Source organism: Saccostrea cucullata, unplaced genomic scaffold, assembly GCF_032062105.1.
Source record: "Saccostrea cucullata isolate Sc308-1 unplaced genomic scaffold, CSIRO_AGI_Scuc_v1 ctg171, whole genome shotgun sequence".
NCBI lineage: Eukaryota > Metazoa > Mollusca > Bivalvia > Ostreida > Ostreidae > Saccostrea > Saccostrea cuccullata.
In genome coordinates this window covers 780,217-797,245 of record NW_026926065.1, presented here as the reverse complement: position 1 = coordinate 797,245, position 17,029 = coordinate 780,217, and the positions used below count along the sequence as shown (strand labels likewise).

At 34.5% G+C, this 17,029-nt stretch overlaps 1 protein-coding gene across 1 annotated transcript in view; it reads right to left on the bottom strand.

The window, feature by feature from the left end:
* Nucleotides 1-17,029, bottom strand: part of LOC134270608 (uncharacterized) — a 226,690-nt gene that overhangs the window by 122,588 nt on the left and 87,073 nt on the right. Inside the window, 2 exon segments of the mRNA XM_062752837.1 lie at nucleotides 14,574-14,743; nucleotides 16,700-16,955. Of these exon segments, the coding sequence (XP_062608821.1) occupies nucleotides 14,574-14,743; nucleotides 16,700-16,955 (426 nt within the window).

The following is a 17,029-nucleotide window of genomic DNA, read 5'->3' as shown; positions in this document are numbered from 1 at the left end:
TCCCATTATCACTGTTCTTTCATTTTGGATAACAAATGGAAGCAAATGGTTTTTCATGGTTTCTTTTAAGTACTGAAGAGTACAAGAAGGTTGTTTGTATAAAACTACACACTGAATTAGAGAATTCATTGACATAAAGGAAATTATAGAAAATTCTACAGATTTGGAAGTGAAAATGTTGTATGACAGACACTGCAATTCAATCCTCAGATATATGACAATGCCATGATGTGATCTAACATTGGATGAACCAGCATCATTTCTGAACATTCTGAAACCTTCTAAAGTAAAGTCTTTCTCAGAGTCTAATTCACAAAGCCATGATTCAGCTATACCAATAACATCTGCAAGTAAAACACTTGGGTCTGATTTTATGTCAAGGAAGTGTTTGTGTAGAGATCTGGCATTGTTGAACAAAAATTTGATATCCTTACATACTGAGTAAAGTGGTGTGTATGAGAGCTGCAATTTGTTTTCTCTCAATCTTTCCATCTCTTTATCAACATTTTCATCTTTAGAAAGGCTCTTTTCATTAAAGTCTAGTATGAATAGACCATCAAGTGACCTTACTCTTGAGAGTGCAACATAATGTATATGAGGAATTTTGCGCTGCTTTGTCTGTGCTAAGCTGATTACTCCCTTTGAAAGAGTTGCTCCTTGCGCTTTGTGAATTGTTTTTCCAGCAGATGGTTGGAGTGGAAATTGAACTCTCTCATAGGTCTTCCTGTTATACACAAATGTTCTTTTGGCTTCAAATACGGGAGTCCATGCAGTGTTAATATTTGTACTGAACAAATGGCTGTACTGGTGTCTTCTTGAAATACCTATTTTTGAATCTGGAAACAGAACCCATACTATGGCAGGTCTTAATTTTGAGTGTTTATATTCAATGTATTTCACAACACATGAAGCACCATTTGTCATTCCATCTGTTACATCAAGATTCACTGATATGTCATAGAGCATATCTACAGCAATAACTAGATTGGTTCTTAATTGTCCAGTAGATGTTGAGTTTTCAGGTAAGTTTTGAAGAAGTTTTAATTTCACCGATTCAGGGAGTTTTGTTTGTGATATCACATCTGTGTCTGCTCTTACATTTACTTTACTTGTTGAAAGGTTTTCTATTAGATTGTTATTAAAGCTGTCAACAAACTTGTTCTCAATAAACAGATGAGGGGCATCTTTAGGATAGGCTGAGGAGTCTTGCTTGATGATACGTTGAGAAATGAGTTCTTTGTCTTCATCTGTCATCTTGTTTTCACGGAGTCTATTCAACAATTCAGCAAATCTGAGATCATCCTTTTGTCTCATGATTTCAGTTAATTCATGCATGTTAAAATGTTCATGCCACAAATTTTTGGCTAAACTCTGACCAGGGTTGGTAAGGTCTTTGAAAATCCACTTGTCTCCAACAGGTGGTAACTGATACAAATCACCAACAGCTATGATGCTAATACCACCAAAATCTTGTTTTCTACCAGTAAGTTGCTGAAGTCTATCATTTATAAATGTAAGCATATTATTTCCAACCATTGAAATTTCATCTATTATCACAACTGACAAATTTCTATACTTTGTCCTAAATGTATTCAATTCATCTGCACTCATGTGCTGCTGTTTTTGATACATTTTTCTGTGAAATGCTGATGCAATGGTAGTTCCCTTGATATTGTATGCGGCTTTACCGGTGTGAGCACAGAGTAATATTCTTATATCATCTGGATTTTCACCTTCTTTTGAATATAGGAATCTGTGTAATGTTTGAAAAATGGCATCAATAACCACAGATTTTCCTGCACCTGCTCCACCAGTAAGAAAAGCATATAATGGCTCTTCTTTATGTTGAATCCAGTTCGTTACATGATTGTAAAATTCTCTTTGTTTTGTATTCAGGGATTGCAGAAGTTTGTAATACTGCTCATCGGGAATACGAACAGCACTCATTTCTGTTTCAGATACTTTTGAGGACATGCCCAGTTCTGGACCAATATCAAAATCTCTGTGTTGAGCTGTATCAGGATAAAAATGAACCAATTCTTCAGATGGTTCTGAACCTATTTCTGCATCTTCTGCCTCATCATGTTCTGTATTTGGAGCTACTGTCTCTAAATTATCAAGATCGTCTTCAGCTTGAAGTCGAGCCTGTTCCAATTCTTCAACAAAATGTTCATACTGCTTTTGTTTCATGTTTATTATACTTGATTTTTGCCTGTAGTGCTGTTCATAAGTTTGATAACCACCAAGTAAGTCAGCATTCTCATTTCTCCATGGCAGATAGAGGAGAATTCTTTCTCTATAATACTGTTCAGAATTTGTTTTTTGGCTGTATCCTACATATCTAATAACCCGTTTGTTTTTTCGTCTTCTGATCTTAATTCCATTTTTTAAATGAACTAAAACATCCTGATCAGTGAAAATATTTTCCTCAGAATTTTCTTCTGGGTTATCCTCATTCATTTCCTCAGGCAGCTCTTTTTCCATTTCTTTTGGGAAAGTGACTTCCAACTCGGAAACAACATCAGCTAAGCACCAATTTTCGAGTTGTTTTGGTCTTCTTGCATATCTTTGTATCATACCATCTGCCTTAATATCAGTTGAATCCTTGGGTAACTCATTCAATTCATTTCTTTTGGGAAAGTGACTTCCAACTCGGAAACAACATCAGCTAAGCACCAATTTTCGAGTTGTTTTGGTCTTCTTGCATATCTTTGTATCATACCATCTGCCTTAATATCAGTTGAATCCTTGGGTAACTCATTCAATTCATCTTGATGTTTCAGTAAAAATACTCTGTCTTCAGGTGGTGAGGTATTGATAAAAACGACTTCTCTGCTGGATTGTGTAAGTGGCATCTGAAGGATTAAGTAACTTGCCTCTTGTGCACTGACCTCAACAAAGTTCAAGAACTTGTTTCCCAATATGTCTAACTTGTCGCTTAAGATCCATATTTCCCTCTGCTGCTTCTTGAGATGCCTTATCAAGCATAGCACTTATTCCTCTTTGAGATTTGCTAATGTAAGCAACAATGTATGTGGCACAGGCATATGGATCAAGTACAAACTGTATGTCCAAATTAGCATTCCAAGCCTTCAACACTGATGGATTGTAGTAATTCACTCTCATTTCAGATGGACTTCTCTTGAGAAATATTTTTGGACCTTTAAGGGATGCTCGTATACATTTGATATACTCATCCTCACACATTTGCACAACAGTTTCCAAGAAAGATTCATAGTCTAAACTGCAGCCATCTTTGTAATCATTCATCTTCCTCTGAATATCAGAATACATCTTTCTATAATGCTCAATATCAACATCTAAGGGTTCAAGAAGCATAGTTTTGGGCAAAGGTGGCAATGGAAATCCAAATCTGCATACAGATTTATTGCCCTTTTTGCAAGTCTTTGAGTGTTTATGTACTTGAAGCTCTACAAGCTGCTTTAGGAGGGGATTTTTTTCTTGCAACCCACATGTAACATACTTATCAACATAAGCTTCAATTTCTTCATTGCTATTTTCATTATGCTTTGGAGCATCACTTGTCCATACAAGCATATGAATATGTGGTGAACCCCTGTTTTGGAATTCTACTCTTCGAAACACATCAGTGACAACACCAAGTGGATTGTGGGAACTCTTAAGAACAGTATTGATGAAGAGTTGAACCCTGTTGTCAAAGAATCTTGCACATGTGACTGGATCTTGTTTTACTAGTTTACATTTTTCATTCCAGGTCAAATCCTCCAATTCTTCTTGCGACAGTGTTTTTCCATCCAGTGCTGCTAAACTTTTGAGCAAATCTTGCCACCTGGTATCAGCTGATGAGAGAGAAATAAACCAGGTTGGAAGACCCAACTGCCTTATCATGGCAAAAACATCTTTCTTTTTCGATGAAAGATATGCTGGAGAATTTCTTAGTGTTCTGAATATATAGTATCCTTCATTTAATCTTACAATTTTTTCTGCAGAGGCTGGATTTAAAACTTGTTCTGCAGTAATTTTCTTACCCTCTGATTTACATCTTCTCAATGCCAAGTTAACTTTGTCACTAACTTGCTTAATTTGAATTTTCTTCAATTTGAAAAATATGTTAGGTACAGATTGTGCTGCTCGCCTATCAATACTGCGCAACTCCCATTTTGCAATATCACTGTAGTGTACTGGAATTTCTCTATCCTCATTTTCAGTTCTCCTACGACCACAAAATATTGTAGGAAAACAGAGATATTCTGCATCTTTATCTGTAAATAAACTTATTGGTTTTTGGTTTTCACCTGGGGCAAACACATAAAGTTTATTGGTATCACTGTCTGCTTCATCAACAAGTGTATCAGAATTGCCTTGAATGCAATCATCTGAACTTATTTCACAAAAACCATCTTCATTCCCTTCAGGTTCACGATCATCTCTATCATTTGAAGTACCAATCAATTCTTGTACTGTTTCCTCATTACTTTGTTCAATTTCATCTCTCCAAGAATGATCTATTGTTATACCTGAATTCTTATACAATTCACTGTTTTTCATAAGCCACTGTAATGCATTCATTACTACATTTGGACGAACGTTTTCTGTGAAGCATGCCGACTTGTGAGATAATCTCTTCTTTAATTTCACAGCTATAGTCACATGCTCATCTATTTGTCGTGGAAGGGCATTTACAGTTGGCTGAATATCAACTGGAACATTTACAATATTTCCTTTGACTGACATCTGACCTCCTCTTGGTAATTCTCTTATTTGCATAAATGGTATCCGTTGTGATATCAACCTCTCTTCTAATGGATGTAAATTTAAAGCATCAGGTTTGTCAGGCCATTTCATTCCATTTTTAACTGAAAGTCTTGGAATTTTTTCATCCTTCAGAGCCGAGCAGCAAGTTAAGCAAAGCCATTCTATACCATCCACAGATCTTAAGCCAGTACAAATACTTCTACTACTAGCACTAAGATTAATTGTATCTAGCTTCACAACGCTTTTGAAAAACCAAGTCTGATGACAGCATGTGCACGCATAAATTGGGCCAATTTTTACTTGATCATGGAATTTCTTGATGCACTCATCTAAACTATTACCATAACATCTTTTCTTCAATAATTGGTTTTCACGGTCTTTGAATTCTGAATCAAGTCTTCTTTTAGCCTTAGAAACTTTTTCAATCTCCCTTTCTTTTTCTCTGTTATTTCTTCTACTTTGCTGTTTATATAAACGTTCCTTCTCCTGTTGTTCCACATCATTTCTTTTCATCCTTTTTGCTTCTCTTTCTACTGATCTAAACTCTGGATTTAGTCTTGCTTTAGTTCTACTTTTCAAAGCACTTTCTCTGTGTTTCTGCTTTGTCTCTAGATCTTCTCTAGCAATTTTTTTGGCAGCAAGTTCTTTATCTTTATATTCTTTACTAAGTCTTGCTTTAGTTCTACTCTTCAAATTGCTTTCTCTGTCTTTCTGCTTTGTCTCTGGATTTTCTCTAGCAATTTTTTTGGCAGCAAGTTCTTTATCTTTATATTCTTTACTAAGTCTTGCTTTAGTTCTACACTTCAAATTGCTTTCTCTGTCTTTCTGCTTTGTCTCTGGATCTTCTCTAGCAATTTTTTTGGCAGCAAGTTCTTTATCTTTATATTCTTTACTAAGTCTTGCTTTAGTTCTACACTTCAAATTGCTTTCTCTGTCTTTCTGCTTTGTCTCTGGATTTTCTCTAGCAATTTTTTTGGCAGCAAGTTCTTTATCTTTATATTCTTTACTGAGTCTTGCTTTAGTTCTACACTTCAAATTGCTTTCTCTGTCTTTCTGCTTTGTCTCTGGATTTTCTCTAGCAATTTTTTTGGCAGCAAGTTCTTTATCTTTATATTCTTTACTAAGTCTTGCTTTAGTTCTACTTCTACTAGACAGTGCATTATCACTTTTTCTTTTCTCCGAGTTTTCCCTCCTTTTCCGCATATAATTTTTCATATATTCTTTTCTGTTTGCTTGTGATGATTGACAAGGTACAATTTTTCTTGACATGTTCTCTTGGAACTCAAAATACTTGTCAATTAAAGATTGTCTTTCACTACCTGAAATGGACGCCCTTGACTTCTGTGTTGCAGACAATGGTTGAATTTCAAATTGACTTATCATTGAAATATTACAACTTTGATAAAATGCAAACATGTAATCCACAAGCTGATTAATATCACTGAAAGTAATTTTGACAGCTCTACCATCTGCAGATGAGAGACCATCCTCTCCATGTGAATGTGAATCAAAAAATACAGGAGAGTTCTCTTCATTCAGATATATTGCAGAGCAAATTCCTCCAACAATAATTAATCCCTGCTTGTAACTCATAAAGAGCAGCTCAATGCCTTCCTTCAAATTTTTTACTTTGACATGATTGATCCCAATTGATATGAGTCAGTGTTCCATAAATCTGTTCAAAATAGGATACATCATATTGGCTGTCATTGACATACACAGACCTGGGAAGTTCTTGAAATTGTAGCATTTTTGAAACAAATTGAACAGATGATTGTAATTCTTCAATTCTGACTCTAAATAAATCATCTCCAGCAAAAAGTACACTATCAAGTTGTGCAGACGTAGATGTATTTTGCAGAATGATAGACATCAAAGCATTGCATGTGCACTGAACTCCTCTTGAAAAAACTGGAAACAAATTACTAGATTGATTAATTGTTCCAAATAACTTTGTTATGGGCAAAGTTTTCTCAATGGAAGGCATGGATGTTGTAGACTGTTCGAAACTGTTTGATGGGAGAGAATGATCTTTGTTTTTTTTACCGAAAGAAAAATTATCAGTGTTCTTGGCATAAAAAGACATATTGTCTGATTTCATAGAATTTGATGACGATTTGTTTGAATTTATAGTGATTGAAGGCGAATTGGCAGAGTTCATGGTGCCCGAAGGCATATTTGCAGAGTTCATAGCGCCCAAAGGCAAATTGACAGAATTTATATCAGTGTTTTTAGCAATGTTTCTAGAACCCGAAGGCAGATCAGCAATGTTTCTAGCGCCCGAAGGCAGATCAGCAATGTTTCTAGCGCCCAAAGGCAAATCAAGTACTCTTTTTAAGGAGGCAGTATCCCCCCGGTCTTTTGTACTATTTTTTACGTGGCTAGTGTCCACGAGTCTCAAAGGTCCGTCAACTGTTGCGTCACTTGTTGGGTCCTTTGCACTGTTTTTTATGTGGCCAGTATCCACAAGTCTACTGTCATTGTTGGCTCGACTCTGGTTTCCCATCTTCGCCAAAGCTACCCGCCAGTTCTTCTTACGAGGCATGACAAAGATTCTGCAATTAAAATCAATTAAAAGAAACTATTTGTGAAAATTTTGAATTATATAAAATAATGCAAATAATGGGGAAAAAATACCAATTTCTGATTTTTTTTTTTTTAAAAAAGAGTACATTACCAATAATGATCATTTTTAATTAGAACTGTTCAACTGGGACAAAATACCCCCTGCTGGGTTTTTCAGACGTGCTAAATCAGGAATATTTTATGCATCTAAGAGAAGAGAGAAATGCTAAAACATTTTTAGTGCAAATGTAATTGCTAATTATACTCTTTATAAGTGAAATGAAGGCGCAGCCTAATGAAAAAATCGGCTAAATATACAGTTCAGTTTTTTTCTGTCAGGCATAAATGACCTTGGTTCAAAGTCATGACTCAGGTCATAAGCAATGTTTATGTGAAGTAGTAGATTCAAGTTTTTCCATTAAAGAGATATGAACCGGACACGAATTATGAAATTTTTCTTTCAGTGACCTTGAACATGCACAGATGACCTTGGGTCAAGGTCATGACACACCCTTAGGTCATGAGGAATCTTTCTGTGAAATAGGATCTTACCAAGTTTTCCATTAGAAAGATATGGACTGACAGAATTATAAAATTTTTCTTCCAGTGACCTTGAACTTTTTCAAATAATCTGATTCAAGGTCATGACACATCCTTAGGTCATGAGCAATCTTTGTGTAAAATTAAAACTTACTAAGTTTATCCATGAAAAAGATATGGACGCAGATACAAATTATGAAATTTTTCTTCCAGTGACCTTGAACTTCCCAAAATTACCTTGACCCAAGCTCTTGACACATCCATCTTTGTGTGAAATGAGAACCTACCAAGTTTATCCATAAGAAAGATATGGACCTGACACGAATTATGAAATTTTTCTTCCAGTGACCTTGAACTTCCCCAAATGACCTTGGGTCAAGGTCACGACACACCCTTAGTTCAGGAGCAATCTTTGTGTGAAATTAGAACCTACAAAGTTTATTCATAAGAAAGATATGAACTGGACATAAATAATGAATTTTTTCTTCCAGTGACATTGAACTTCTTCAAATGACCTTGGGTCAAGGTCATGACACACCCTTAAGTCAAGGACAATCTTTATTTGGACTAGTAAATATTAATGTTCCTCCATAAGAAAGATATGGACCAGACATATTTGCACAGATAGACGGACAAGCTGACCTATATACCCCCCAAATGACTTTGTTTGCGGGGGTATAACACATCCAGAGAATTTGAATTCCCCGTGTGGAAAAGAAAAAGAGGGCAGGGGAACTGATAAAAAAAACATTCGTAAAAAAGATATGGACCGGACATGTTTGCATAGATAACCACAAGCTGTCCTATATATACCCCAAAAACTTTGTGAACTAAAAAATGTTCTTAAGAGAATTTGAATTTTGGCTAAAATCAAAAGAAAAAGAGGGCATCTAATGATATATTTAAAACATTCAAGAGATGGTCAACCTTGACCTTTCAGTCAAAAAGTGCAAATGGGTCCTCTTTAAAAAATTGTAAATGAAAAAATTTCCTAGATAACATGCTGATCAATCTTTTCTTAATTTAATCTTTGACCTTTTCACCTGCAAATCCTGTTTGACGTAAGTCTTCTAATGCATATTTAATAAGGCGTAACAAGCGCTTTGTAAAACACTTATCATCCCTTGGTTAATTTTTGGCAAAAAGTCCAAATGCTCAAAGGCCGTTAAAAATGGCCCAAATTTACCTAAACCAGAATATAACTTATATCAGTACATCTGAGAGAGATCTGTTAAAAGTATTAATCATATCAATATGTGCAACCTCTACAAAGAAAACATATGAAAACTGCAAATAATTGAACATTTTCCAAGTCCAAGGGGCATAACTCTGTTAAAAAAAAAAAGGTCGAATCATTCCAAAACAGAACTTGACCTAGATATTCATCTTATATATTGTATACCAAATTTCATTTCACTATGTGCAACAGTTGTGAAGAAAATTAACAAATAAGCGGACCGACACACAGCAGCAAAGCAATTTTCATCCCTTCTTCGAAGGCAGGCATAAAAATTCATTACAAAATCTCAAAGATGACATGAGTTATCATCAAGAAATCATTTTATGAAATGATATGAAATTTTCACCTGACCTTTTGACTTAAAAAAAACAAAACTCCAAAAGGGTATCCTTTAATTAATTGGAGCATAAAAAATTTCAGAGAAAATTCTCAAAGAAAACCAAGATTTCATACATGGATTTTTTTTTTAGCATTGTATGAATTTCTGACTTGAACTTTACCTAAAGTAAATAGGGTTTTTTTCTAAGTCATTAGGAATAACTCATGTAAACTAACTTTCCAATACAACTCTTGCAGATCCTTATTTCATGGCATAAATGATAAGGCTGGAATTAACAACAATTGTTGATAAGATTTGATTTTTCTTCATTTCATGGGAAAAAACTTTTTTCTAATCCCTAACACCAATAGTCTCTATCATACTAAACAGTAAACACTAAATATTCTGTTTCTTCAGGGAAAACAAATTTTTCACTATATTTTTCATGTGCACACATACACATGTATATATAGACTTTTAAACTTTTTAAAAATCTAATTGCAAATTTGGGCCCACATCAAAATTTGTTTGCCCACTAATTAGTGAAAAAAATTTTTAATTCCACTTTCCCAGCTGACCCTAATTTATAGTAAGCCCTAAAAATTTTTTTCACGGATAGAATTGCATAAATATCAATGTATATTCTTAAATTTAAAAAAATTTCCAAGACAAAGAAGTTTGTTTCACCTTTCTAAAATCTTTTAAGTCACAAAAACTTTAAAACACGTGTTTTGTTTTTTTTTCATGGGTTTTGTGAAAGAAAAAAAAAAATCTGAAAAAAAATTCAGAAGGACCTACCTACCCTATATTTTTCCTGTGTTTTTATCACACCTTCAGATTCACGAAAAAAAATACGCATTTTGATCATTTTTTTTTAGAAATGCCATGTGTTTCTTTTCCATTTTAATATTATGCACAACAGAACTTATATAAATTTGAAGTAGAACTCTTCTGTTCTGTTAATGAAGATTGATATGGTTATTCAATGTTCATATATAGAGCATGTACATTTTCATTCACAAAATAAGAACAGTATTTTTTGGTTATTTGGGCTCATTGACCAGTCGATGCCTCATTGTGCCCAACACAATTACTCAGATGCTTTATGTACAAGTACTTCTTACTGCTAATTTAAAAGCACTTCATTACGAAATTATTGAGAGAAAAAAATACATTCAGACAAAATTGAAAAACAAATGTTTACAATCATACAATTTGAACTGCCATGTGTGCAAGTTGAACATAGTTCTAAGTTGGCCGTGAAACATTACTGGAAAATTGCAAGTCATCAACTGTTATTTCAAACTCTGATATAATCTACTTAACAGTGCATCATGATGTAAATATAATGCCGTCAACATTCAATAAGTTATTCCTAAAAAACAATTAGTTAGAATACTTAATATTTATTAAATGCCATAAAAAAATATTAAACATGAAAAAAAAACATTCAAAAAATTTAAGATGTGTTTGTTTAACACTATGCTCCAGAACAAAGTTCAAAAATATATTTTTAGCATAAATGGTCACAAAAGGTACAAGGTCAGTTTGTCATTTGAAAGAACTCATTCGTTGGAGTATGCAACCAAATTTGAAGTCCATCTCTCTCCTATGGTTAAAAGTTATGGCATGAAAGTGTAAAAAGCTATTTTTAGCATATAGGTTCACAGTAAAGGTCACTGATCATTGACCTTGTCATTGTTTGTGACTTTATTATTGCAGTACTGCAGTTAAACTTGTTTTCAGCATATGAAACCCTATCTCCTATGGTTCAAAAGTTATGACAAACAGTGGAAAAAGCTTTTTTAAATATAGCACAGTCAAGGTCACAAGGTCATGACCTAAAGTCCTTTGAAAACTTAATAGTGGATATACATATTCAAATATAAGTCATGTCTCTTTATCATGGTTCAAAAGTTATGGCAAAGGTTAAAGTTTTTTTTGTCATGGTCAAACAGATAAACAGACAGGACAAAAACAATTACGCCCGATCTATCGAAGAAATTATCATGATTCTTACCTTTAACCATGCATTAAATTTATTGCAACATAATTCCCTTGACATACAATTGTACAGTTGAATTAAATTTGAAACTGAGAGTGCAACAATACTAGAAGGTATATGTTTATTTTTCCACGGTTAAATTCACAATACATCAAACTGATATCACAGCTTGGTTCAATCGGTCAGTATTCATATAATCATCCAAAACTCATTGTTTTGTCAACAAATTGCAGACACCGCATTAAACTTGTTTTCAGCATATTTTAAACAAATACTTAACTGTCGAAAGAATCACTTTCCTAGTTTTATAAAAATTATTGAAATTAAAAAGGCAAGTGATAAAGCCTTTAAAACCAATAGCATTAAACAGTTATTCACAATATTTCATGTGTGTATTTATCAGGTTGGGAACATATGTAAATCGTATAAAGAATTCAATAGTGTTACAAATCGTATTGTGGGAACATAATCGAAGCAAACATACAAAATGATTTGTAAACAGGTCTGGTACAATCACTTTTGAGCTATTTTAAATTACCTACATACCTTTATTTATACCAAAACTTTCTTGAATTGTAATTTTTCTCATGATATGCAGAAAATCACACTTTTGATGCAGTGATAATTTAGCTTTAAACTAATTTGAAAACAATACATGGAAAATATTATAACTTAAAAATGTGGCTCTTTTTCACACAAGGTGGACATTTACTCAAAAAATAGAAATTCTAAATTTGCAGCAAGGTTAAACTATTGATGCATTTGTACAGTGATTGCTTTTTTAAACATCCTTTAGTATATTAATATTCAAGTGCAGCGAATGTGGTGCAAAGTGCCAATCGCATATGAATTGAATACATTGATACGAATCGTAGAAAATGTGGGAAACGTATATCGATGCATTTGTTCCAAGAGAAATTTACGAGTCCATGTGAAAAAAATACAAACTCCCAGTGCATAGCAACATGGTGGTTTAAACATTATACATAGCAATGACTTGTCCACTTGAAAAAAAAAATAAATGTTTTAATGCAATTTTCAGCCACAAAAATTATTGCCACTTAAACCACTCAGGTATTTTCAAATTTGTCAGAAACATTTGAGAAGTTATAGGAATCTTGATCCAGATGTCTGTGATTTTTTTTCTTGTTATGCATTTAATTCTTTTTTAAATGAACTGAGAATAGGCAGTGCAAGTAAAATCTGTGTATAGCCTATAGGTTTTTGAGAGTAAATAACTGTGCTCGCCCAAACAGTGACATCGTAAAACATAATAGTCATATACTTGTAATTTTTTTGTTTTTATTATAATTAAAATGAAAAGCAAAATTGTGCAAATTTGATTTAAATAATAGTAAGCTACCTGGGGTAGGTAAATAAAGCTAAGGTACATAATATTCTACTTACAACAATCTACTGATTGTACTGGACCTGGTAATTAGATATTGGAAGTTTCTATGGACCTACCCCAATACTTCGTTACACGGATAAACAGGTTGGGCACAGTTCCTTTTTTGGGTAAGTATTACTATAAAAGGGAACTATTACTCTTTGCAGTAATAAAAAAACATTACTCAATTCGGGCATTTTTGTCACATTTTTAAAATAATGCCTCTAATCCATTTAATAAATAAAAAGTGCATAAAAAATACGATGTGATGTGTTAAATCTTTATCAAACAAACCTCGCTGACCGCTAATACTTCCCCGAAAAAGGAACTGTGCCCAACCTGATAAACCATCATGTAAAAATAAAATGCTACTTGTATCGGGATAAATCTAACTAAATATATTCAACTTCTTTTTAAAACCATATCAACATAGTTAGGGAAAAACAATAAGACATATTATAACACAATAGAAATAAATTTATTAGGCCTACAAATTCGGAAAATGTGCAACGTACTTGACTAGTTCCACTTTGATGTCGCCACTTTAACTTCGTGACGAATGGAATCATATCATTCGCGAAAACAAATAAATTTCAATCTTATAAAACGCTATAACTCATACCCACCGTTCCTGAAACAAAAATATAAACACAGGGAAAGCGTAACTATTAGAAAGACGAATATATCCTCAGGCTCAGTCAGTGAAGTCTTCCTTCAAAATGGACGCTCGACAATGCGCATGCGTATTTGTCTAAATGACGGAGGCGTGTAAACAAACATGACCATTCCGGGATTGTTTTAAAATTCAATCAACTTTTAAAAGGACTTTTGACTCGTGGACACATTCAAAATATATACATATATAAATCAATACACAAACAATTCGAAAATACCAATCAGAAATTTTTAGGATTTTTTTTCAAAGAATTTATAATGTAACAACACATATATAATCAATGGAGCCCCACCCTAACACCAGAACCCCTGACCCAGGGGCCGTGAAATTTACAATTTTTGAAGAGGCACTCTTGATCATCATAACTATGTACTTGGTTCGTTTGTATATAACCCAGGAGCAGAGGAGTAGATTTTCAAAGTATTAATGCACTTTTACTATATGATATATAGCCCCGCCCTAACACAACCCCTGACCCTGGAGCCGTGAAATTCACAATTTTGAAAGAGCCACTCTTAGTCATTATAACTATGAACTTGGTTTGTTTGTTTTACACCCAGGAGCAGATGAGAAGACTTTCAAAGAATTAATGGACTTTTACCATATGATCTATATAGCCCCACCCTAGCACCATAACCCCTGACCCTGGGGCCATGAATTTCACAATTTTGGTAAAGGACTCAAAGCTAATTACAATCATGCAAACAATTTGACTGCTTGATGTCCAGGAGTGAAGAAGAAGATTTTTAAAGATTGCATTCATTTTAGTAGTTTTGGCCCCACCCCTCAGGCCCCTGGGGGGCAGGGACCATGAAATTCAGAATTTTTGTTCCCCTTCACCCATAGATGCTGTACACTAAATTTGGTTGTAATTGGTTCAGTGGTTCCAGAGAAGAAGCTAAAAATGTTCAAAAGTTTACGAACGACGTACGACGTACGACGTACGACGACAGACGAAAACGGATAGCAATAGGTCACCTGAGTTTACTCAGGTGACCTAAAAATGTTAATCTTAATTTTACTTCTTACAAGAAATATTTTATCTTAAGCTATTTGCTGTTTAACTTTGACTGAAGAAATTATAATTTCTAAGATACTTACCTGGATTTAAAAATGGCAAATCATAGGTGCAGGGTCTCTTTGGTAACAAAGTATTGTTGAATATAACCACAGAGTATACACAGTTTGTGGGATCAGATGACTCCAAACAGACACTAAGATTCATGTTCAGAAGGTATTTTCTCTCCATAACTAGGTTCTGGATGTTGAAGCTAGGGAGTAAAAATCACATACATGAAGCCTTTCTTATTCAACATACATTGGAAGACAAATTTTTTGTCAGATTGTCAGATAGAAACAAGAGGTTCAACAGCCATAATGGTCAGCAATTTATATATACCAAAAGAAAACCACCTCTATAGAATGTGGTCTCATCTCTGTGACATAAATCAGAGAAATGATAGTGCATACAGTTTAAATTCATTTGACATTTTATATTCCTGTTGTTCTTGTGAAAACAAGAGGCCCATGGGCCACATCGCTCACCTGAGAAATGTTGACCATTCTGTTCTTTACCAGATTTCACCCTTGTTATACATAATGCATCCCTACCCTACCCCACTGATCATAATTTAGACATTTTGAAATCTACACTACCCCATGATCCTTCCATGGGCACATATGTTTCAGCTTTTTTGGCCCAGTGGTTCCTGAGAAGAAGATTTTCAAAGATTTTTCCTATATATTTCTATGTAAAACTTTGATTCCCTATAATTGTCCCGCCCTTCCCCTGGGGGTCATGATTCCTACAATTTAGAATTTACACTACCCCAGAATGCTTCCACATAAGCTTCACTTTTTTTGGCCGAGTGGTTCTTGAGAAGAAGATTTTCAAAGATTTTTCCTATATATTTCTATATAAAACTTTGATTCCCCTTTGTGGCCCCGCCCTTCCCCCGGGGGTCATTATTTGAATAATTTAGAATCTACATTATACCAGGATGCTTCCACATAAGTTTCAGCTTTTCTGGCCCAGTGGTTCTTGAGAAGAAGATTTTCAAAGATTTTTCCTATATATTTCTATATAAAACTTTGATTCCCTATAATGGCCCAGCCCTTCCCCCGGGGGTCATGATTCCTACAATTTAGAATTTACACTACCCAAGAATGCTTCCACATAAGTTTCAGCTTTTCTGGCCCAGTGGTTCTTGAGAAGAAGATTTTCAAAGATTTTTCCTATATATTTCTATATAAAACTTTGATTCCCCATTGTGGCCCCGCCCTTCCCCCTGGTGTCATTATTTGAACAATTTAGAATCTACCCGGTACATTATACCAGGATGCTTCCACATAAGTTTCAGCTTTTCTGGCCCAGTGGTTCTTGAGAAGAAGATTTTCTAAGATTTTTCCTATATATTTCTATATAAAACTTTGATTCCCCATTGTGGCCCCGCCCTTCCCCCGGGGGTCATGATTTGAATAATTTAGAATCTACATTATACCAGGATGCTTCCACATAAGTTTCAGCTTTTCTGGCCCAGTGGTTCTTGAGAAGATTTTCAAAGATTTTTCCCATAAAATCTTTGATTCCCCATTGTGGGCCCGTCCTACTCCCAGGGGTCATAATTTGAACAATTTAGAATCTACATTATACCAGGATGCCTCCACATAAGTTTCAGCTTTTCTGGCCCAGTGGTTCTTGAGAAGAAGATTTTTTAATGACCCCACCCTATTTTTGTCTTTTCTTGATTATCTCCCCTTGCGAGGGGATATGTCCCTTCATTTTAACAATTTAAATTTCCCTTTACCCAAGGATGCTTTGTACCAAGTTTGGTCAAAATTGGCCCAGTGGTTCTTGAGAAGAAGTCGAAAATGTGAAGTTTACAGACGGACAGGAGGACGGACAGACAGACGGACGGAAAACGGACAAAATGTGATCAGAAAAGCTCACAGGTGAGCTAAAAAACAACATTTAAATATATTTTTGGAATTCTTTGTCTGCTTCGGCCTTCTTTAGAAAAAGTTGAGGTATTTCTTTAGAATGCCTTGCGTTAAGTTTGGTGGAATTTGACTTGTATTTGTTCAAGAGAACTTTAAAAATGTTCAAAAGTTTAAAAAATAGAATACATAGACTGAAAAACATATAATGGAAGATAAAAAAAGAAACCAATTGGCCATACAAGTGCCTTAAATTGACCTTGAAAAGATTTCTCTAATTCTTTACTCACTCTAATCTGATGGCTCCTTGCAATGTGAAATGATCAGTTTTTCCAAAATCATAATCAAACAGAGTAATGTTATACTGCATTTTCTCAATGTTTAGACTCATGATGGATTCACAGGGATCCATGAGGACTTGTACATTGATGGAATGACCACTAAGGTAGGCTACCTCAGCACAGCAGTCTATACTGGTACAGGTGTTGGGGATGTGGCAGGACACTGAACTGGGTAAAGCAAGAAGCACTGGGATACTGGGACAATCTAAAAATATTAAAGACCATAATGCACAAATACATATTGCAGATGAAAGGAAGTTCCAAATGAAATCTAGATGG